This window comes from Xyrauchen texanus, chromosome 29 (genome assembly GCF_025860055.1).
Source record: "Xyrauchen texanus isolate HMW12.3.18 chromosome 29, RBS_HiC_50CHRs, whole genome shotgun sequence".
Lineage (NCBI taxonomy): Eukaryota > Metazoa > Chordata > Actinopteri > Cypriniformes > Catostomidae > Xyrauchen > Xyrauchen texanus.
Genome location: NC_068304.1, coordinates 34,974,747 through 34,999,673, shown reverse-complemented (window position 1 = coordinate 34,999,673; position 24,927 = coordinate 34,974,747). Strand labels below are relative to the sequence as shown.

General features: G+C 39.0%; 1 protein-coding gene across 1 annotated transcript in view; it reads left to right on the top strand.

The window, feature by feature from the left end:
- LOC127623152 (granule associated Rac and RHOG effector protein 1-like) overlaps positions 1-24,927 on the top strand; it is a 53,713-nt gene that overhangs the window by 21,608 nt on the left and 7,178 nt on the right. The window contains exons 2-10 of the mRNA XM_052097426.1: positions 2,592-4,000; positions 15,172-15,384; positions 16,675-16,815; positions 17,013-17,108; positions 17,654-17,815; positions 17,970-18,128; positions 22,419-22,516; positions 22,760-22,885; positions 23,228-24,282. Coding sequence (XP_051953386.1) covers positions 3,497-4,000; positions 15,172-15,384; positions 16,675-16,815; positions 17,013-17,108; positions 17,654-17,815; positions 17,970-18,128; positions 22,419-22,516; positions 22,760-22,885; positions 23,228-24,282 — 2,554 coding nt within the window. The 5' untranslated portion in view covers positions 2,592-3,496. The remainder of the gene's footprint in view (positions 1-2,591; positions 4,001-15,171; positions 15,385-16,674; positions 16,816-17,012; positions 17,109-17,653; positions 17,816-17,969; positions 18,129-22,418; positions 22,517-22,759; positions 22,886-23,227; positions 24,283-24,927) is intronic.

Below are 24,927 nucleotides of genomic sequence, written 5' to 3'. Positions count from 1 at the left end.
TTGAGTAACTTGGCAAGCTACAGTTTCCCCAACACTGATGCAGTGTTTACATCCCTGTTTCTTCTGAAGTGTGTGTTTGTGATGAAGTGATGCTGTGACCCGGTTGGTGCTGTCAACATACCTTTAATCCCTGGGGTTTACAGACAGGAACTCAGCTCGCCTCTTCCCTGCCATAGTTTTAAAACTGATCTTAACAAGGATACTCACAAAAGGAGACAATTGACATCCTAAAGGTGACATTGTTACAGTGATTTTGTTTGCAGCTTGGTCCATCCAGTTCTGCATGTGTGGGAGTGTTTTCCTCGATAGGTGTTTAAGGTCAGTTGAACATGGCAGACAAACAGAAGAGACTTCTGGAATGTTTTTATGCTGGTTAAACAAACCAGCACAGTGAGTTCTATAGCGGTAAATCAGATACACAATGAGTTAAAACAAGGCACTTATCTCAACACTGATTGGTTTGTTTAACAAATGTGACACTAACATACTGTCCCACTGGTGAGAAACAACTTATACAGCTTATGCAAGTGGGAAAAAAACCTTTCTGAAATGCAAGCTTGGAGTTCTTCAAATCTTTTCTTTCAAAAGTAATATTCTGGATGCAATACAATTTGAACTCCATTGACAGGAAAATGATGTTCCCCTGGAAAATATTGCTTTGGGCCTTGTAGTTATGCATCACCAATTTAATTCTTGTGTTTGGCTTTATCCACATGTGACTACCTTTTCTTGTATCCTTGTGCGTATCATGTTTAAGTCATCAGACTTATCGGCTTTGCATGAAATGGAGTTAACGTTTGCGTATATTGGATATAACCTGATCATGTTTAATGTCTTGTTGCTATACTTTTTGAGTCTTTGTAAAAAAAATTACATTTAAGTTGCCTAGTTTTCTTCCATTGTATGGATCTTGGGCCCAATGTATACCTCAGTGAGATGTGAACTTCAGGCTTATGTGTACATCATCAGCAGAACTGTTTCTAACTGCGGATGCTCTGAGCACACAGAATGTGTATGTGCTGGGAATTTTTGCATTAATCGGTGGGTCCAAAAGGTGGCAACACTCTCTGAGCCATTGCTGTCATGATGAAGAACTAGATGTAATCACTGCTAAACAACAGTAGATGAAGGTGGAAACAACAACAGTTGATGTGCTTATCAAGAGTGCATGTGTGAGGAGGTCAGGCGATACCTGCATTTGTATATAGCTATAGTAGTATCTCATACCTAAGTCATAGCTGTTAGAAAACATTAGGCTAAGTGCTGTTGGCATCCAAAGATTCCCTCTGGCCTTCACCTGGAGAGTGAAGAGCTAAAAGTAGCTTTTATAATGTGTAATTGTGCAGTATCCTATGTAAATATCCCGGTACACTTTGCATAATGAAGGGAAGAAACAACAGTGTTTTGCTTCTGTGGTTTGTAATGCAGATATTGTGATGCCCTGCAGTCTACAGGCTCTGTCCTGACCCTCACATTGACATGCTGTGCTGTCTCTGGTAAGGGTGGGAATTGCCAGAGACCTTTTTATAAATAACACAGGTAGTGCTGGGCTACTACAGTCAATCCATCTTAGCCTAAATTTTTATAAGGTTGGTACTTTGTTTATTGAAAAGACTTCTACATTTTGGTGCATTATACAATGTTTTCTCTCAGTGGTGTTCAGAATGTTGGGATTGTTAAATATGGTTTAAAACTAGTGTGTTTGCCAAAACATTTGCAGTTTTAATAGGGGTTTGTAATGGTGAATTCTTTGCCGAATTCAAATGGATCTCGTGAATCGCTGTTCACAGCGCTGTGTGTTTTGCTCTGTGTGGTCAGGACTTGTCTGCAACTATGCGTTTATGCCATGCTTTGTCCATTGGGGCCATGTAATAATCGGTCCGTGCGGTGTGGTTCAAAAAGATGGCATTGTTTTTTCACGCTTTTGCAATGTTTGATGCCTAATGTTTCTCATCCGCAACATAAAAAAGCAGTGCAAAAACAGAGAGAGTTGGCCAACTTGTATTCGCACAAAATTGAACGGAGACTGAATGCATCGTGCAATGAGCACCTGTTCAATTTGGTGCAAATACAAAGCTGAAGATGCGTTTCTTTGCTTATGTTTTTGACACAAGAATAGCGTGTGTTTTGTCTGCTATTACAGCGATCTGACAAAAAAATTAATAAATTAGAGTGAAGACTTAAATTGAAGGAGGCACCCATGCTATTAAAGACCAGAATATTAAATAGACTTGTGGGCGGAGACTTTTGCTTTTAGACCGTAAGCAAACACCTAGCAACCATCCAGAAAAACTCAGCAACTACACAGCAATGCCCTGCCAACCATCTACAACATCCAATCATTATGGTCATGACTTTTGCATGTGCTTGTATAGTTTAGCCTTTTGTATGTGATTCAGATAATGTATTATTAGCACAGAGTACAGTTAAGAAATCTCCCACAAACCCTTTATGTATGCTATAATCAGTGCACTTCTTGAAAGCTAAATACTGAATCCAATCTTTAAGAGGCATTTGGAAACAAATGTCAAAACACATCCTCCATGTGACATCTCTCTGACATTTTCTCTTTGTCTCTGTCTTTTTCACAGGAAATGACCGAGAGGCCTTACAGATAGTTTGTGCTTTTGTTGCTCCAGTTGTTTGCAGAGAGACCCCTATCTGAAAGCACATTTGTTTCCGTTGTGAGTATTAACTACCTCAGGCACTGTAAACAGATCAAGACAGTGCCCGGTGATCTGCCTCTCCCAGCATCTGTGTCTGTTCAACCAGCCCCTGATCACCCCTGACCGAGACCAGCTGTACGTCACTTAGAACCCTCTGACAGACTGGATCCGTCAGAGAGCCGCACGTCTCCAGTAGCCTTGATTGTGTCAAGGCGATATCATCCTGTAGCTCACATCCTCCTCAAAGGCGGAATTTTCTGTGCTTACTGTTGAACAGTTTCACTGTTTTTCCTCTTCTGAAATTTCATATTGTTTTTTTGCTGTCAGATTTTAAGATTTTTCTATTTTAAGTAGAGGTCTACAGAAAACTAGAGTTTGGAAAGAAGGATTTTTTTATTTTTTTTTGCTTCCATTTGATGGATTGATTATGCACTTTGGATGTCCCAGATAGAAGTTATGCTTGGTGTGAAAGAGATGGGTAAAGCATTTTTTACTTGAGAGGCACCTGTGAACCTATTCTAATGGAAAATAACAGTGACTAACAGAATTTGTGCTGTTCCATGGGATAATTTGTTTTTGTGCAAACTTTTTGATACAAGCTGCGTCTAGAGTTGCAGCTGGGCTGCAAGAATTCCTCGAACATTTCCACCACGCTTGCTCTCGCTCCATCTTCAGAGTGGAATACTGTCATTACTTCCAGTGTGATGGAATCTTTAAGTTATCTATTTACTTGATTCCAGAAGACCGAAATTAGTTAGTATTGAGAACTTTAGTTTCACAGAGTAGTCCACTTTGCAAGGACTGACACTCCCAGGGTGTATTGAATACTTATGTATTGTTGCAGTGCACAAGAAAGTAAAATGGACTACAAGCTGCGCTTTTTGCTTGGCGGGTCCAAGCACAAAGGTCAGCAGCACCAGCAATTCCAATTACCTGAGCTCAGCCGGACTCTCAGTGCCCCCTTGGGCTCTTCTTGCTCCGCTCCATCTCCCATGGCAACCATAGGCTCCTCCCCCTCCAGCTGCCATGCCCCGCCCCTAGGCACAGCCACGGCGATCGCAGACATCCAGCAAGGCATCTCCAAATACCTGGAGGCGCTGAACGCATTCTGTCGTGCGAGTGCATTCCTCACGGAGATCTTTGGCAGTGTTTTCCGGGACTCCCGTTACTCCAAAGCCGCTATGCAACTGAAGGACGTGCAGGAACATGTCATGGAAACTACCAGCCGGCTCACCACTGCAATAAAGCCCGAGATTGGCAAAATGCTGATGGAGCTCAGCGCAGGCACAGCTAACTTCAAAGACCAGACCGACTTCAGTCTGCAGGACGTTGAGGTAGGTCATTGAGTCACATGGGGTTTGGAACCAAAAAGCAGTTTGCAACTAGTTAAAAAAAATGTAATGGCAAAAACGGTTCCATTTAACGTTTCTCGAATGTTCATTCTTCTGCAGATTAGAATGGAACACCATACTAAAATAAGCTGACAGTATTTCCTGTGCCTACTACTCAGCGGCACTGAAACTTCGCCTCTAAATCCAGCATTTTGAAACAAATTGTGACCATTATAGTCCGATTTTCAAATGAATGACTGCACCACAAATCATACAGCGCTACCTTCTGAATTAATGACTCGTTATCATCCGGTTGAACCACAAGTCCTTAATTTCATCATATCTGAAACTCTAAATGAGCGGTCTTTTCTAAAAAGTATTAAATAAATAAAATGTCTTATTTGAATGTCTTGTGTAAACAAAGAATCTGTTATGTTATAATATTAAGTGATCTCATCTTTGGAGGGCAGTAAATCCAATAGTTATTGCAATTCATATTTCCAAATATTTTTTTCTCAAAATAATTAAAATTGTCAATTAAAAAGACCAGAATTCTTAACAGGAATTAGAAATGGAATCGTTGATTTGCTTGTGATTCTCGTCACTAGTAAGAAACCAGATTCAACTAATCAGTTTGTTAGTAGAGGCTCCATGATCATAAATTGGGTGTCAAATAAAGCCCAAAGTGTACTTGGGTCAGATGTGAATGCTAGGCGTTTGCATACAGTAAATTACGTGATTATCAGAGTGCTTGAGAACTGAACGTGTGCAGCCCAATTTTCTAAACACACCTGCTTTGATCATGCAAAATGCGTATGCGCCTGGAAATATTTGCACTAATTAGTGGGTCGACAAGGTTTCAACACTCAATTAAGCCATTGCGTTCATGAATAAGTGCGTGGGGAAGATGTAATGGCTGCTAAACATCAGGGGACGAAAGTGGAAACGACAACAGTGGATGTGCACATCAAGAGCGTGTGTGAGGAAGTCAGGAGATACTTGCATTTGTATAACTTGAGTCTGAAGAAATATAAAGACATCTTATGAACTCTTGAAGAGAAATAGTCTAGTATCTCATAGAAGTCGTAGCGTGCATGAGCCAACTGCCCGTGTATGTATTTTTCAAAGCCAAGGAGAAAAGAGAGGCCTCCTAGAGCTTTTGTAGATGTTCAGGAATTCCTCTGATCTGAGATATTTTCGGAAACCAGCTGCTTTCATTCCAAGTGAGCATAGATTCTTGCTCGTGTGGTTGGCCGTTTGAGTTGTCTGATGGTGCTTGGTGCTGGTCAGTCTCTGTGTCTCTACTCAAGGGATTTATATAAGCTGAAGTTATGCTTTTATGTGTGAGGATGTGTGCCCTTGTGGATGTGGTTGTGCCCAGAGCAGGAAGGTTTCACACCACAGGTCTTTAAAACGCGACGCTTCAATAGGCAGTTCACATGGTGTTACACTTGCACTGATGCCGTAGCAGTATACTACACCAGACTCGAGATATAATAACAGCTAAATAACACATAGGTTTTTTTATTCATTACAATTGTATGTAGGGTAGCAATATTCACAGATAGCAGTGGTATTCAGCTGAACTTGGTGGTGAACGGCTCAGACTATGATCCCAGGCAAGGAGCTGTTCAAACAGCCGGAATACAACAGACTGGAACCGAACGTGAGGATCTCGAGACACATTTCCAAGCTGAACATCTTTCCTGACAAAGAGTTTAAACAACTCCTTGATTAATCTGAGAAACTGTTATAAGAGAGCAAGACACAACGACCAAAGACCTCCATCTACTGTAAGGGGCTGTTCACACCAAAATGCTTTTGCCAACCATACATTTGTTTTTCTATGTTAACGTGTGCTAGATGAACGGTTCCCTTTGTTTTTGTTTATTCAGCATCTCATGCAGGAGTGCTGTTTTAGATGATGTGTCTAATTAAAAATTACTGTAGTCTAGCATCTTTTAGTGCAAGAATGTGATGGAGCTTAAGTCATCGTATTACACTGAGGATAAATGTTTAATTTTAAATAGATTTTAATTTGCTTTCTCACGTCACTAGCATTAATTATGCAACTTGGCTCGCTAATGAATGCATAATCGTGACCAGCTGAAAAAAAAACGAATGCAAATATTTAACAATAGTTACATTTAAACATTTATGTAGGACAATTTGTCACATTGTTCTAACCATGTTGGCGTCCTCTCAGCCTTTTCGTCAAACATACTGCTGTTCTGTACTAATGCAGTATCTAGTCATCAAATTAATTACTTTACAATGATATGACAATGTGTACATCTGTATACATTTTAGTTGATGTTTTAAATCTGCATCTGAAGTGTTCCGCTCCATGCAGAGTGTAGTCTCGCGTGTCAAAACAAACACCACAAGGCATCAGTGAAGCTCTCATACTGTATAACCGGACGCAAAGGGAAAAAAGTATCTGTGTGGATTTTTGACGATAACCGGTTCCAGTAATCTGTTATCGGTGCCGATTAATTGGCAAAACCGATATATATCGGTCGATCTCTAAACTGTGATGGTGAATGCAAAGCACTCCGGTTTCACTTTAAACGATTGTGTAATTGCAAATGTTAGGCTAGTGGTTCATTCATGCAGTGAAACGACGATGCACACTTACTCTATTTCTGTGGAGTGATGAAATGATTAAATCTCAAAGGTTTTGCTTGATGATAAATAAGAGCTCGTGGGTTTAATCAGAGCATTAAAATAACATGTGAAAGTGAAGAACTTCGGACAGTTATATTTTACTATTGCATAATATAATAAAGTATTAAATAAATATAATAACGTGTTTGTATATATATATGTGTGTGTGTGTGTGTGTGTGTATATATATATATATATATATATATATATATATATATATATATATATATATATATATTTTATTATTAAAATGTAAAATATGAGTTCTTAAAACAACAACAATGTAATGTAAAATTGACCAAAACAAAAGTTGACCCAAAAGAGACATTATGTATTTAGAAATATTTTGATATGACATGAAAAATTATATTTTTAAATACGTTTTTAAAGCCTTAAACAGGAAATCGCATATCTCTGTTTTATTATTTGATTTATATATTAAAAATATAAGTAAATATAAGTTAAATGTTAAAATGACTTCTTAAAATGTATGCACACTTTCAAAAAGCACACCTTAAGGAATATGACAATTTATATGACAATCGTTAAAGTCCTTAAAGAGACAATGAATCATCATAGCCCTAAAACAGACAGTTAGTCATCATAATCGTAATTATTTGTTCGACAGTTAGTCGACAGCCTTATTTACAACCATCAGAATGCTGAAGTTTCTATGGAACCCTGTGCTAAATATCAAAGTTTGAACTTATGAAATTGAATATTTTACTAATTCTAAATTCTTTCCCCTGAAAGTGTTTGCCGTGGAATGTTTTCAAATAGTGAAAATGTTTTCTAGTGTTTGCAGAAGCAAATATGTCCTGAATACTCACCCAGAAAGAGGAAGTTGGAAAGCCTTTTGAAATTAGTTGGATGGTTATGGAAAATTTGGCTCTTTTTGAAAAGTCTTTTTAAAATCTTGTCTTTGCTCTCATTTTTAAAATTGTTTTTACAAAGAAATGTTTAGTAAACATGAAATCAAAATGAACGCTATTTACATTCTTGGTACACATTACTGGTCTATTTGTGCACAATTCATTGATGCGCTTTATTAGAAAGAAATATAATATTCATCAAAATGTAATAACGTATTATTTACTTATAACTTAGTTTATTTATTATATTTTTATAATTTAATGATTTAAACAATATTAGATATTTATTTTATTATTTATATGTATTGTTAGTAGCCACTGGCAAAAAGTAAATATTAACACCACTCGCCAGTGTTAGTTGTGTAGTTTCCTTTTAATGAGTCCCTTTTAATGAATAAAAACAGTTGATTAAGAAGCTGGATTCAGCCTCTTCTTTCCCTGCATGCTGTATTATGTGGGCAGGAAAAAGCACTTATGTTTCATTCACTTCAGTTGAACTACGAGCATCTCAGGGAACCGCACCGCATTCGTCACAAGAGCAGCTCTCTTGTGCGTGTGAGAATTGATCTGAGAACCGTCTACAGAGACTTGCGCCAAACTCCCACGAAATTAATTTTGTGAACGCAAAGCACTCCAGTTTCAATTAATGGCCATGTAATGGGGTTTATTCACACAGTGTAGCAGTGAGACCCAGTGATGCAAATCACTCGCCAGATCAAATGCAAGAAACAGAATCTCAAATTCTTCCTTCATGAGAAATAAGGGCTTGTGAGTTAATCTGAGAGCCTTCAAATAATGTGTGAAAGTGAAGAATTTAAGGCAGAAATATTTTACTGTTTCATAATATAATACAATATTATATAATAGCTATACAGGTTGGCTGGGTTTCAAAACAATACAAAACACTGAAAAAGTCCAATGGATCAAAAGTAAATCGGACGGAGATATTTAGTTATTTATACATATTTTGATAATTAAAATATTAATTACAATTTTGTACTTTTATATTTGACTGTCATTCATGTGTTTTTGAAGCCTGAAAAGGAACTCATACCCTTGTTTTATTTTATGACCCAATCTAAATTTGTATAAATTACTTTGTGTGCATGAAGCACATATAGTGAGTTTGTATGGTAATTAATTGTCATATACGTGAAACGCATAAAACAGGCGATTAATTGTCATAATCACAATTATTTGTTTGACAATTAATTGTCAGCCAAATTTCACAACCGTGGCCCCTAATTTTCATTATTAGGTTCCACCTTGTGAATTATTTTGTTAAAAATGTGTAACAAATTTCAAACAGTGACAACAGCCTCTGAGCCCGCCTTAAGGATCGGAGATCCACCCCCCATAGTCTCTCAAAATCCTGTGGGGAAACACTGTAGTTTGTGAAATACATTCTGGAAAGGAAATAAACAATGATCCCACAATTTTCCCTTTTCGATATAACTAATATAAAGTTAACCCTGTCCCTGACAACCATGCCGCTCATGTTTATCACATATGTTTTGATATGTTAGCCAGCTATAATTTGCCAGTCCAGTCAGTAATGTAGCAGACTGAAAGGTAAACATCAGAGCATCTTTTTGCAGCTCAGCAGATAACTGTGTGGTAGTGGATCGTGTCTGTTGAGTGTTGATTTCACACTATGTAGTTACCTAGTTGGTGAGATGAAATGCTGAAAAGTATATAAACAACATCCATCTTTTACTCTCCATGACAACAAGCTTATAGCTAACTAGCTAACCACATAGGTACTTTCATCCTTTGTCAGCTGAGTGGAAGCTAATTTGTAAACATGTATTCACCAAAATATTTTGTTCAGGATTCACAGTTTGGTACCCCTTTCAACCGAACAATTCCAGTTGTAGCATTTACAAAATGTAATATTTAAAAATCTGGTTTTCCACCATTGAAAGTTTCCCCTGAACTTGTATAGCAGAATACAGTGTAACACCGCTGCCACTGTTTATCTCTTGACTCGGCAGGTGTAAATGCTTCTTGTTTTACAACCTGCCCCTAATTGACTGGCAGTATTAAAATAGTCAGCATTTGACTGATTCTAAACAGTACTACTGATGTTTATTTGGCTATTTATTTCATTTAATTGTATTCTTTATTTTAAGGGTCAGCCATTGACTGATACTAAACATACAGTACTGATGTTTCTTTATCTATTTATTGTATTTTTATTTTCTCAGTGTTCATTACTAGAATTTGTTTACAATGTATTATAATAGTGTCAAATATTCTTTGATAAAAATATTTGTTTTAAGCAGCCTTCTGAGTACCATTGCATAGCCCTATTGGTGCAAAATCGTTGCGCAATCCACATAGAAAAGTTCTGTTTACATTCCAGTTAAAAAATAAACTATGTCGGCCAATGTAATCGGTGAATTTTCCCCCTCTAAAATCGTATCGGTCTCAAAAATCCCATATCGGTGGGGAAAATCACTCGCCAGATCAAATGCAAGAAACAGAATGTCAAAGTCTTCCTTCATGAGAAATAAGGGCTTGTGAGTTAATCAGAGAGCCTTAAAATAATGTGTGAAAGTGAAGAATTAAGGCAGAAATATTTTACTATTGCATAATATAATACTATATAATATAATTGACTGATACAGGTTGGCTGGGTTTCAAAACAAAACAGCAAAAAAGCCTTTTTCCCCCATTTTTATTAATGAACTATGTTTATTCATAGTTTGTTGAAGTTTTCTTATTTTGAAACCATTCTTTTATATTTGAATAAAGCAAGATATTAATTTCATGTGCGTTTCATGCACGCTTTTTTAACGTGAATTTTAATTTACAAGTAACCGGGTACTTGTTTTTTGTGGGTTACAGTAGGGCTGCAACTAACGATTATTTTTGATTATCGACTAATCTAACAATTATTAGAATAATTATTCAAATATTCGGCCGACTATTGCTACGATTAATCATTAGCTCTTAACCGATTATTCAGCTTGTTCTCTGACTTAAAAGGTTGTAATAAACTTGCATGCTAACAATAAAGAGAACAAAATCATCTACCAAATTAATCGATATTGAATCAAGAGCTTGTGAATCGGAATGTAATCAAATCTGGATCAATACTCAGCCCTAGTTTTAATTGAAAGCCTCATTTTGTGATGAATTCTTTACAGCCAAAAAAAAATCATCAAATGTACATTGTTTTAAATTAGTTTTATATATTCTTTTTGGAAAACAAGCCAAAACAAATCAAAAATGTTTTTTGTTGCAGATTATAATGGGGCACCTTTTTGTTCACTTCAATCCATTTTTAACTCACAAAAAAAACATACTCCTATTTATAAAGCTGCGTATTGCTAATTTTCTTTGAAAAGAAATGCACAGTGACACACACATAATAATTCAATAAGCCGCGAGCCATCATGTTATATAATCTAGCTGCAGCAAGTGCGTGCTCAAGCGTCCCCGTGCCAGAGTGTGCCTCAGCCGCCCGCGTGCAGTTTCAACAGAGGCACTGACCGCGTAGAGGAATACCAGTTTCTGAGTTTTATTATTTACATGACCTGCTTCCTTTATAATTTGAACTTTTAATAAAGTTATAACGCATTAAATATAACTGCATTAAAGCTGTAAGGCCAGGGTGTTTCCTTTAAAGACGCTCGACACGCAAGTTTTGCTTAAGTGGAGCGGCATCTCAGGCTCTGCTTATTCCACAGCGAGAGTGCTTCTGTATTTACTTATTTGGTATTTTTTTATAATTCCCTCTTCGAGATCTACATCACCTGAAGCTGTTTGGAAAGTTTAGAGTGCATCTGGACTGTGAACTGTGTTTTCTTCCTCTCCTCAATCAGGCACGAGCCGCAGTGCTGCTCTTACAAAGCCTCTTACATTTGCTAATGAGCGTACTTGTTTGCAAAGTAGTCCTTCCTGCCTTGCGGGAATCTGTCTGTTTTGTGTGTGTGCTAAGGGACAATTGCATTCTCCTGTTTGCATTCGGCTGGCAAGGCGACAAGCAGGGTATTCCCGTCCCCAGGGGTGTAACCTGACACTACGATTGTCTCAGTGAGGTGCCGCTACAGAAATGGACCCACTGCTCGACCAAATAGCACCACTTTGGGTTTATGGGCTTCGCTATGCCCTGAGGACTGATTCTGGATCAGATGTCTCAGACTATGTAATCTAATATGTTTGCATATGAAAGTTTAAAGATATAGTTCACCCAAAAATTAAATTTGTCATCATTTGCTCACCTACATTTTGTTCCAAACCTGTATACTCTCTAGCTTCTTTTGAACACAGAAGGAGAAATTGCATCAGTCACCCGTCACTTTCATTGTATCCACCTTCTTCCTGACTTCTCCATGGGTGGTGCCATTACGGCGAGAGACTTCCTCTCGGATGCTCCACACTTCCGCTTAGTTGTTGTTATCAGCTGTACTAATGTTACTGATGGTGAGGAACCAAGGGTCTGGATAATTATGTGCTGTTATAGGGTGTTACAAAAACTACAGGTGGCTTAAAATCTACTGGAAAATTAATGTCACAGCGATAAGCCCTCCAAAAGCCAGGGGGAGTCAAACCAGATGTAATTATCAGAGGTTGCATTAAACTAATTCTCCATCACTTGCCTTTTTTGTTTGTTTTAAATATTGACAGATAATTCAAAATACTGTCCGTCATTTGTTTTATTAATCATCTTTAGGTTAAAAAGCGACCAGTCGGAATTTTTAGATTTCCTAAATGTCTGCGATTTTGGTTTTCATATTGAACTGCTCAAAAAAAAAACATAATTAAATCTAGTGCATCATATACGTAAATTATCCACACACACACACACACACACACAGGCGCATGTGCAGAGAGCACTAGAGCCCAGTAACTTAACTATGTGATTGTGTACTTATCTATTCTGGGATTGATGTCGAAACCAAAAATCCATGTGCAGCCTTTAGAGAACATATACTATTCATAGCAATCAATTAATTTTGTAATAAGCAGCACATCAATTATATAACTGGCCTTTTTGAATATCATGGGTGCGATCTAGTTTTGTTGCAACGTAAGTGTGTGTCCCCCCATAACATATGGCTTTAGCTGAAGTTTAAAGGCAGGTTAATGTATCTGCTCTCAGATCTGCTTTTGCGAAGCGTGAAAACCGAAACTGGCGCCGTCTTGTTTGTCCTGTCTACTGTTGCACATGATGGCATATTTCTGTCTTTACAACTTGGCCTGTAGGTATTTACAGCATATACCTGTAAAATAAATTCTTTCTGCAGGGGGGGGGCAAGACTGTGTTCTAGCTTTTCTCTTTCTGCACAGTGCCGTATGTTTCTGCTAGCATCTTATTGCCTGAAATACATTCTCACAAGAGAGTGTGATGGTTAGTTTAAAAGCAGGGTCAGACATTAATCTGGGTTCAAGGCAAAAATGCCACCCAAATTGTCAAATGCCCCAGATAAAAAAAAAATGGCCCGGAGTACATTCCATTACTTTTGTCTGTTATTTTTAATGCTATCTAGTTATGGGTTTTATAATAGAGACTGTGTATCTGCCAAGCATGGGTATCGATGTAATTATCTGCACTATTGGACATCGGCCAACTGTTTAGAAACAGCCGATCATTGGGGTTGATTATTTCCTTTTTAAAGTAAAATGAGGTGGTAAAAAGCATCTAAACATACAAGTTGTGCTTTGTGTGAAAGAAAATGTCTCTTGTGTGGAAATACTTTGAATTGGGTGTAAGTGAAAGCAGAGTTGATGTTAAAACAGTTGTAGGCCTCTATCGTAAAAATGACCTTTTATAAAGTAAAAAAAATGCCCCTTAAAATAAAAAAGTCTGGACGAAAGCACCTGCTTCTCTTTGCTAAATGAAGTGAACAAGCAGAGGATTTCTAAATGGTTTGACCAGATAATAATCCTTTCTCTTTGTTTTACGAGCTGGTGTCAGTGTTCTTATCGTGTTGAGTAAGACATGAGTCAGGAAAGACTCCATATTTAGGCAGCAATACAGCCACAACCCTGTAAATCTGCTCAGAATGCTGTGTGTGTCTGGGAATGTTCAGAACAGACACGTTACTATCATGATCTTCAGCCGTTGTTTCCTGGAACAGTGCTGGATCTGTGAGCCGGCCTGGTGTGTTGAGGTTTCTTGCCTCATTTGGTGTGTGGTTTTGGTTCTGTATTAAAATAATGTCTGCACCAGATTTGCACAACAGTTTCCAGCCTGATTGATGTCCTTGAAGTGTTCTGAAATTGATATTTCGATGACTAAGATCAGGGTTCCCAGGCAACATGGAAAACTTGGAAATTTGCAGTGCAGTTTTCTAGTCATGGAAAATTCGAAAAATACCTAAAATGTCCTGGAAAATAATTATTTGTCCTGGAAAATATTTTAGTATAGTAAAACGGTATGTGTTGCTAGCAAGGTTTTTGTTTCAAAAACATGGAAACTATCGGGACGTGGAATGGGAGTCAAATACTCATTCGTACTTTGTACAGCATCAGGATGTCAGTCTACCTTGTTTATCACTGAGAGGAAAGGGTGGAAGAGCTATTAATTTGCAAAAGTGACTGTTTATACTTGTTGAAGGGCCCTTTACATGGCTCGTGTCAGTGCTGCCGAGTATATTGAAGTCTATGAAGTGAAGCATCAGCGCAACCTTGGCTCCAACTTCACACAAAAGGGTTTTTCACACACAGTTTTGCCTCACACAAATGATGTCTTTGAGAGTTCAAAGCAACAAGAAATATTTGAAAACTATAAAAATTTATGAAAAGATGTTGAATGTCTCGTAATTTATTTTAATGAATGAATACCTTATAATTTCTGAGTACACAGAGACCCCAGTTATAGAACTATTGTAATTATAACAAGTCCCCTTTTTATTTTCTGCAGTCAAAGCAATTGCCATTTTTCTTTCTTTCCAAATAATTTTTTTCACTGTTTATTGTGCACACCTCCAGCTTTCTTGCATGGAAAGCTCATCAATGCGCCCCTGCATGACGCTTTCTGCAACTCTTGTCATGTGGAGGGCAAAAATGCAACTTCACGCTGTCGTTGAGCGGAGCATTGACGTGAAATGCACTATCTAAAAATTATTATTATTAGGCGATTGTTGTCTTTTCTGATAAATGTCATGCTTAGCAGTTTAAATGTTTAGGAAAATTATATGGCAAATGCAGACATTCAGCATGCAGAAAACACTGAATCAAGTAATAAAAATGGCATTAGCTATAAAACGCATAATGCCGTGGAATATGACAAATGATGACAAATGAATGTTTGAATGTACGAATAATCAAAATAAAAGTAAACTCCTTATCTGGAGGGGAGCAATTTTAGTCAAAATCAAACAGAAACGGCAAAATAAAAGCTAGGTTTAAATGGACGCATGTGTTTTTACTTAAATATTTCCATTGTTGGGTGCTTAAAATGTCCTGGAAATGTCCTTGAAATTTGTGCCTTGAAAAGAGTGGGAAACCTGTGAAATTATACCTTTCAGTTCCTAAAGGATCTCGATGTAATTGCACTTTAGTGGTCTGTTGCAGTATGTTTCCCTTTGTAGATGTGTTTTTCCCTACACACAGGTATCTAAATATTAGTGCTACTGTGCTCTGATCTATCTATTTGTCTGTCTGTCTCTCTCTCTCTCTTAGGTGTTAGGTCGCTGCTTCCTGACAGTGATGCAGGTGCATTTTCAGTTCTTGTCGCAGGCACTGCAGAAGGTGCAGCCGGTGGCACAGTCCTGCTTGGCAGAGGCACTAGCACAAGTTCAAGGGAGGCGTGGGAACGTCCACACCCAGAACAAGAGCACCGGACCCTTGACAGAGCTGGAGGAAGCGGTGCGCTCATGGAAAGGAGCATCTGAGGTTGGAATGTCATAAAATATCGATACACCAATTATTGATTTGCCACATTTTTTCTTGATACATTTTTGAGGCATCGATAAATGAACATTAGCCGATGTTTAAATGAAAGCCTAACTTGTGTGCTTTCCAATTCACTGTTAGTTGGCCTTCCTTTTAATGTAGTTGGGTGTAATAGTTTCAAGAGACTACAAGGGGGTGATAGAACATTTACTGTACTTAATAATGTACTTAAGGATGCGCCGATGCCGTGCAGGTGGCAATCCAAAGTTGTGAAATTAGTCACTATACAAACAGAGGTTATGAAGATTTTTGTACTTGAAGAATGAACAAAGTGACATTGATGAGTTTGTAGGTTAGTGTATGAAACTGGTGTTACTGCAAAAATGTAAACAAACTGTGACTTAAAAATCCAGTAACAGAAACACTCAATTAGATATTTTTTTTTAATGTTGAACATTAAAGTTCACATCCCTAGAAGTGAAGTGATCGCTCTCTTGATCATTAGCCCATTAATAAAGAGTGATTTACATTGCTCTGGTATTGTGTGTTATTTTGTTAGTCATGGTCATTACTGTCAAGCTCCAATATGACATCAAAGATGCATAAAAGCACTAATACAGTAGTCCACAGTATATTACTCGTGCATTATATTCAAAGTCTCTTGCCTTTTGAATATACAATAGTTTTGTGAATCGCAGAGGATGCCTTTATTATGCGAATATACAGTATGCATACGTAGTGCGCTTCAGCGAACGAGCACTGCTCTGTTGTTGACAAATACACAGCACGCACGGCTGTGTTGATGTGTTGAGAATGGCACCGGAGGAGCATTTCACCTGATGAGAAGCATATTAAAATGAATGTGAATTAGCCTTTAGACAGAAACTCAAAGTTCTTTCTGGAGTGTTCTGCCAAAATAAAAGCCAGAGGGTTTTGAAGTTTGAAGTGGGGGTGGTGGTGTAGTGGCTAAAGCACAGGGCTGTTAATCAGAAGGTCACAGGTTCTAACCCCACGGCCACCACCATTGTGTCCTTGAGTAAGGCACTTAACTCCAGGTTGTTCCGGGGGGATTGTCCCTGTAATAATTGCACTGTAAGTCGCTTTGGATAAAAGCATCTGCCAAATGCATAAATGTAATGTAAATGTAAGAAATTATGACTGTATTGTATAACATTTTTATTATTGTTAATAAATTATTACAAATTATAGTATAGTAGTGAGATTGTGTATTCAGCAGTGGTGCAGGAAACACTGGTTTGTATGTTAAATTGGTGTGTGTGTGTACGTTAGGTGACGGCGTGTCTCAGGGAGAGAGGGCAAGACAGTTGTCTGTCTGGCATTCAGGTTCAGCAGCTCTTCTGTTCCCAGAACACCTCCATACCTGAACACCAACTTAAAGAACTCAACGCCAAGATCAACAGTGCTTTACAGGTGAACATTCTCAAAGCATTCTTTTACAAAATGTACAGTCAATCACTTAATTTAATAGAATTGTAATTATAAATCATGTATTATGTTGTGCGAGTGTATATTTCCTTATTCCAAATGTTCTATTACATGTCTGCCTGACCCACTGACCTCATTAATAAGGGTATGTGTGTGTGTGTCTGTCTGTCTGTCTCCTGCAGGCATACAAAGTGGCGTTAGACTCTTTAGGTCACAGTGAATATGCACTGAAGGCTGGATTTCACCTTAATCCCAAATCAGTGGAAGCATCTTTGCAGGTATGTTTGTAGATTACTGAAGATTAACATTTTACCTTTCCTGTTATTTTAAAGTGTTCACTAGTCTCGAAGAGTCAGACATTTGGCTTTCATTATCAAGTCAAGTCCACTTTGGCCAAGAACCACCCATTTCAAAATGAAATGCCCATTTTACCATCATGTAAATTATCCAGCCAAAGTTTTTTTTTTTTGGTGACCTTTAGAACTGTAAATCATAAATTGGCTTTAACCCTGTGAGCGGAGTAATAAATATTCCAGCGTTAGTGGTCTAATTTACACACTAAATGCATTTACACGTGAAATTTAAGGGTGGGAAAATTGGAAATATATGATACTTTGTGATTGCATCCGATAGAATGGTATCAACGTGATGATGAACCTAATAAACTTTGACCGCTCCCCCAACTAGTTCTTCCTTCGAAAAACTATGAGCCTGGTAGTTTAAACGAGGCACATGGTTTGTGTATGCTTTTATTTGTGTGCAATGCAATTTAGATGGGTTAAATCTCTACAGTATTTGATTATTCATCCCTGTGTGTGTTCAGGGCTGTTGCAGTGAAGCTGAAGCACAGCAGGCAGGCCGGTTTCACACCACTTCTCAGGCCATCCAGTGTGAATTACCAACAATCCCCGTTCAGATCAGCTCTCATCTCCTCAGAGGAGTTTCCTTCAGTGAAAGCGCATCAGACAACCTGAAGCTGAAAACGGTACCTGTCCTCTTTTTGGTCCTCTCTGAGCTCGTACTTGAGAATGATGACTAGAGATAATACTTTATTGATTCCGAGAGGAAGTTTTCCATGTGTTGTCCATGACAGCATTTACAAGAGGAAGAAAAGAGATTTTGAGTTTTATTCTTTCCAGCATGCAGTGCTGCAGCTGATCAAAGATGCGGTGGATCAGAATGGTGTGGCGGTTCGAGACGATTCCCCCGTGACGGCAGTGCTGAGTCAGGTGTGTCCTTCCAGCTGGAGAGGAGCCTGCAAGACTGCCGTTCAACTGCTGTTCGGACAGGCCGGACTGGTGAGTCCATCAGTTCCATCAGCAAGGAACCAAAGTCTGGAGCTGGCCACTTTGATATGAAGTGCCTGCCTGACCGACAAAAGACCATCTGTCATTCTTTTTTTTTTATGTGATGTTTAGGGGCAGGAAAATCTAAAATTGATGATACCAAAAAATAGACTGAAACAAATGACAGAATATACACCGCCTGCAGATGTTCAAAATTCTGAAGTGCGACGGAGCACAGCACACATAGTTTTCCATTAAATTTGACCCAAATCTTCATCAAAGGCCATAGATTATTTACTCTAGCCATCACTGGAAGATATATTGTGTATATGTATCTTTCCTGTTGCCTACACATTGTATTTTCAGTTAAAAGTATTTTCTTTTTGTGGTTTGGCAGCTTGAATAAAACCTATTCAAAGCTACATAATCTTTAGAGAAATTGCATAATAAACATTGGCATTTCTAATCGTTCAGTCTGCGCAGCTACACCGGTTTCTTACACTAACCTGCAAACTCATCAATGTTATATCACACCCTTGTGACCTCACAAAGCTAATACACCTGACTAAATTAAACGGAAGGCCAACTGACATTGAATTGGAAAACAAACAAGTTAGGCTTCTAATTTAACATCGTTAATGTTAACATATCGATGCCTCAGAAACGTATAGAGAAAATACCGTGACAATCAATGAATCGATATTTTATGTCATGCCTAGTGCCAGCTGAACACATTATCACACCAGCTAAATATGGAATAATCAAATGCACAAGAGGTGAAAGACGTGTAGATCTTTGTTTAGAACTTGCGTTCCAACTTCTGAGCTTTACAACTTAACATTTCATGTGGGCTTGGGAGGACATCACATTATGAAAACTAATTGAATGTTGTTTAATGTTGTCTTTAATCTCATGAACTCTGCATCAGACTGGGTGCACTACAGCTTTGATGTCATTGTTTGAAAATGAAACAATAGCACAATCTGGTATATCTATGATCATCTACTGCTAGTCTTGTGTGCTGAAATCAGAGCACCACACCTTTTTCTATTAGACTATTTTATCTATTCAAATGGAAGTAATGAAAGACTGCCCTCAGAGGTTTTGGAAAAGCCCAACGAAGAATTTGGAATCATAAAATCTGTTTCCATTACACTTAATGTCCTTGTGTGTTTGTCTGTGTGTGGTGTGTGACCTCTGGGCGCGCGTGTTTTTCCATGGAGACTCCCCGTCAGTTGAGTCAAGAGGATGCTCCTGCACTGTTAATAACAATAGCACACTTCCTATTTGATAGCAAACACACTATTTCAAACGATACTCCATGGCGATGCTTTACGTCGTCTTTTCAAGAACTGTGGAAATATTTCATATGTATTTTGGGGTGGAATCGTCTCTGTCAGTTCACTGCAGTTTCGTTATAATCAACATGATATGGCATTCGGTTCCCATTTTACTACTAACCTCTTAAACTCTGAAGACACGGAACAAGATCCATAGGCCTGACCAGGAGCGTGTAATAAATTTAGGATTACAAAATAAAAGTCCTCTTATCCACAAGTCGGGCACATGTGGTACCATTTAAAAGCTTGGAATCTGAACTTTACAATTAACTCTGTCACCTATTTGTTTCACAAAATAACAAGATAAGACCCGAAAGCCTCCATTTAAAAAATGAGCGCCGCCTTTTGGTAATGATGTAGAAATATAAATATGAAAGTGTTTCAAATAGCACATAAATAGTCATTCTCAGGAATGTTGCCATTACACAACAGTTTGAGTTTATCAAAAGAATCACAAAGTGAATTATGACCTCTATAAGACAAGGGCTTTGCTTCTGTAAGCCACAAACTACATCAAATCTTACCTTAGGCCATTGTTTAATTGTCTGTGAGCTTGCTTGGGTAAATAATGGTAAATGGTCTGCACTTACAGGTGAAACTCGAAAAATTTGAATATCGTGCAAAAGTTCATTAATTTCAGTAATTCAAATTAAAAGGTGAAACTAATATATTATATAGACTCATTACAAGCAAAGTAAGATATTTCAAGCCTTTATTTGATATAATTTTTATGATTATGGCTTACAGCTTATGAAAACCCCAAATTCAGAATCTCAGATAATTAGAATATTACATGAAATCAATAAAAAAAAAGGATTTTAAATACAGAAATGTCGGCCCTCTGAAAAGTATAATTATGCATATGTACTCAGTACTTGGTTTGGGCCTCTTTTGCATTAATTACTGCCTCAATGCGGCGTGGCACGGATGCTATCAGCCTGTGGCACTGCTGAGGTGTTATGGAAGACCAAGATGCTTCAATAGCGGCCTTCAGCTCTTCTGCATTGTTTGGTGTCATGTCTCTCATCTTTCTCTTGGCAATGCCCCATAGATTCTCTATGGGGTTCAGGTCAGGCGAGTTTGCTGGCCAATCAAGCACAGTAATACCATGGTCATTGAACCAGGTTTTGGTACTTTTGGCAGTGTGGGCAGGTGCCAAGTCCTGCTGGAAAATGAAGTCAGCATCTCCATAAAGCTTGTCTGCTGAAGGAAGCATGAAGTGCTCTAAAATGTCCCGGTAGACGGCTGCGTTGACTCTGGACTTAATAAAGCACAGTGGACCAACAGCAGCCGATGACATGGCTCCCCAAACCAACACAGACTGTGGAAACTTCACACTGGACTTCAAGCGTCTTGGATTGTGTGCCTCTCCATTCTTCCTCCAGACTCTGGGACCTTGGTTTCCAAATGAGATGCAAAATTTGCTCTCATCAGAAAAGAGGACTTTGGACCACTGAGCAACAGACCAGTTCTTTTTTTCTTTAGCCCAGGTAAGACGTTTGACATTTGAAGCCCATGTCCAGGACCCGTCTGTGTGTGGTGGCTCTTGATGCAGTAACTCCAGCCTCAGTCCACTCCTTGTGAAGCTCCCCCACACATTTGAATGGCCTTTTCCTGACAATCCTCTCCAGGCTACGGTCATCCCTGATGCTTGTGCACCTTTTTCTTCCACACTTTTCCCTTCCACTTAACTTTCTATTAATGTGCTTTGATACAGCACTTTGAGAACATCCAACTTCTTTTGCAATTACCTTTTGAGGCTTTCCCTCCTTGTGGAGGGTGTCAATGATGGTTTTCTGCACAACTGTCAGGTCAGCAGTCTTCCCCATGATTGTGAATTCAACTGAACCAGACTGAGAGACCATTTAAAGGCTCAGGAACCCTTTGCAGGTGTTTAGCTGATTAGAGTGTGACACTTTGAGCCTACTGAACCTTTTCACAATATTCTAATTTTCTGAGATTCTGAATTTGGGGTTTTCATAAGCCATAAGCCATAATCATCAAAATTATATCAAATAAAGGCTTGAAATATCTTACTTTGCTTGTAATGAGTCTATATAATATATTAGTTTCACCTTTTAAGTTGAATTACTGAAATTAATGAACTTTTGCACGATATTCTAATTTTTCGAGTTTCACCTGTATATAGTGTTTTTTTTTTACGATTAGCGGTTTTCAAAGCACTTTATACACACACACCCACACACACCATTGATGGCAGAGCTGCCATGCAAGACACTAGCATGCTGTTGGGAGCAATTTGGGGTTCAGTGTCTTGCCCAAGGACACTTCGGCATGTGGAGTCATGTGGGCCAGGAATCGAACCACCAACCCTGCGATTAGTGGCCAACCCGCTCTACCACCTGAGCCACAGCCGCTCTAAATAATACAATGTTATGTCGCAGAAGTTCATAACACAATATGCAGTCCACTAGAAAAAGCATGATAAACAAATAAGACTAAATGTTCTCAACTATTAATGATTAAATGGTTTGTCACCTCAAAGCTGAGGATCTCCGCATTCCAAATACACCAAGATTGAGTTTCTAGACAACTCAGACGCAGAGATATTTGTCAAAACAGTGAGGAATGTCGAAGTTCTCTAAATATTTTTATGGGTGAGGAAAAAATGTAGGCAGCAGCCAAAAAATGCACCAGAGTTGAAGAGGTTAATGTGATGTGATGTCTCCTGAAAAGGAAATTTATTTCAGAGGCGGAGCAAGATTATATAGACAACATTTTTTTTCTTTAAAATAACATGCTGTGATGAATCATGCACAATATAATCTGGGACATCTATTAATACAGTAAATAGGGGCCATTTTAATCATGACATGAAAGTTGTGACCTGTCTGCTGTTGATGACTCCGGGAGATCTTCACAACAGTGTGTGCTGTTATCAAACCTGCATATGAAGTCAATCGTTGTGTGTGTGTGTGTGTGTGTGTGTGTGTGTGTGTAGGTGGTGGTTGACACTGCTCAGATTGAGAATAAGGAAGCTTATGCACCTCAGATCTGCCTTGAAGGATCTAGAGTCATCATCCAAGTTCCCTCCACATGGTGAGAAAATTTGTATGATTAGAATTTTCACAATTATAGCAATTCATTGATTGTCAGTCGTTCTATTGATTAACACTGATCTTATGTGGCTGCAAGTTTGCAAGGGCGCAAACATGTTTGCCTGCCATTTTTAAGTTCTGTGGTTTTGATTATATTTATATTCTGATCAGCTTCTTGTGGACATGAGCAAGACATTTTTATCTTTAAATAAGTATATTGATGCAAGTGAATTGTGTGACTCAGGTGTCTGAAGGAGGATCCAGCCACCATGTCTCTGCTGCAGCGCAGTCTGGACCCAGAGAAAACCCTTGGCCTGGTGGATGTGCTCTACACAGCTGTCTTTGACCTTCACCGCTGGAAAGAGCACAAGTCAGTGTCACCACTGTAGTTCTGTAATCATGCATTCGACATTATAACACACTAGGGCTGTGTCGATACAATAGAATATCTACATATCATGATACTTTTTCTCACGTTCTTGTATCAATACTTATGGTATTTTCAGTGCAGTCAGATATGCTTCTATGAGGCATCGTAAGAATTCAGTGCGCATGGTGTAAGATGCTTTAAAACAGCGAGAGATGTCATCAAAGGAGTCCACCTAGTGCATGTACACAATTGAAAATCTGGAATGCCACATTCATGTTGATAAATATTGTGTTGACTGTAATCAAGTTAAATTAAATTGTCTGGTGTTAATTGTTTGTGTAGGGAACAGGCTTTGCCCACAATTCAGATCCAGCTGCAGCGCGACATGAGTGATTATGGGAGCCACGCCGATCTTCCTCCCGGCAACAGCACTAAATCATCGGGCGGCCTCCCCAAAACCATTTCCAAACTCACCTCACGATTCACCAAAAAAACCTCCTCGAACTCCAACGCGGGAGGGAGTTACTCGATTCCCAGCACACCCTCTCGAAGTGCCCTGAACAGCAACTCTGACGACAAACCTGGCCGTCTGCACAGCCTACTGCAGATGAGCAGTATTCCATGCACACCGGACCCAAGCCACATGCAGATTGCAAATGGAGTGTCCTCTGACGAGCAGGGCATGAACCTGCCCACCGACCAGGAGATGCAGGACGTCATCGACTTTCTGTCAGGATTCAACATGGGAAAATCGCAACAGGCATCTCCACTGGTAAAGAGGCGGAACTCTGTGGCGTCCACTAATGCGGCCGACTTGAAACCACCCAGTGGAGTAGCTCCCCCCACCTCGCATCCTCAAATATCCTTGCAGTCACTGGCGCAAAGTCTGCAGCAGTCAACACAAATGCAACAACAACAACAGCAGCAGCAGCAGCAGCAGCCATCGACACCAAAACAACAGCAGCTTCCACCGCAAATGCAGCAGCAGTCGCAAACTCTGCAGTTCTACCAGCATCTCTTGCAGCCAATTGGCCAGCCACAGCCTCAACCTCAGGCACCGCAGACAGCCCCCGTTTCTCCTCAACTCTCCTTACAGCAGCCACCAACCTCACAGCCAATCTCACAGCAAAGAGGCCCCAGTAAGTGGCCCCAAGGCCCCTTGGCTGGCCTCTCCCCAATTGGACCCATGTCTCAATGGGCAGCCCCGGGCCTTCCTGACTTCAGCTCTGACCTGTATAGTCTGGGACTGGTCAGCACTTACATGGACAGCGTTATGTCTGAGATGCTCGGTCACAAGCCTCCACAGGGCCCGCGCAACAACACCTGGCCCAACCGAGACCAAAGTGAGCAGAGTCTGTTTGGAGTGTTGGGAGAATCTATGCCCTTTGACCCTGCAGGTGAGAGCTATTCACTGGAATGTAGAGGCATTGTAGTGGTAGAGCACAACTGCATGTCAGTAAAGTTTGAATTTTTTTTTTTTTGCTGAGTTAAATGCTGCATCTGAATTTGCATACTTTCTGTCCTGGAATATATTTGATAGTAGTGGTTGCAGTCTGGACAATGCAATCAGATTACAAAAATGTAGTAATTGTATTTTATGGTTTACTTAATTACATTACCAATCAGCAATAACTAGTGCATCATTTACAGATTCATTTTAAAAGAGTGGTCTGAGCCAGAGCCTCTAAAAACACGTTATGTTGCACACAAACATTTAGGATGTGCCGGTCACATGCACCTTTCTTTTGTACCTGCAAATGCACCTTGGCGCATCTTCAGGATGGCAGAAAAGCACCTGCTATTAGGCCACACCTTCTCATGAATAATTAATTAATAGATCAATAATATGAATAATAACATTATACAACATATCTAGAATTAAATTCTTTTAAAATTACAAATACATGGATGTATGTTGTAATTGTCTTATTTTGGCTGACATTGTTAGTTTTTCCCTTTTGTTTTACTGAGTGAATGACAAAGAGCAAGTTGCTTTGCTTTTATGTATGGATGTGAATAGATTAAAAATATAACCATTAATC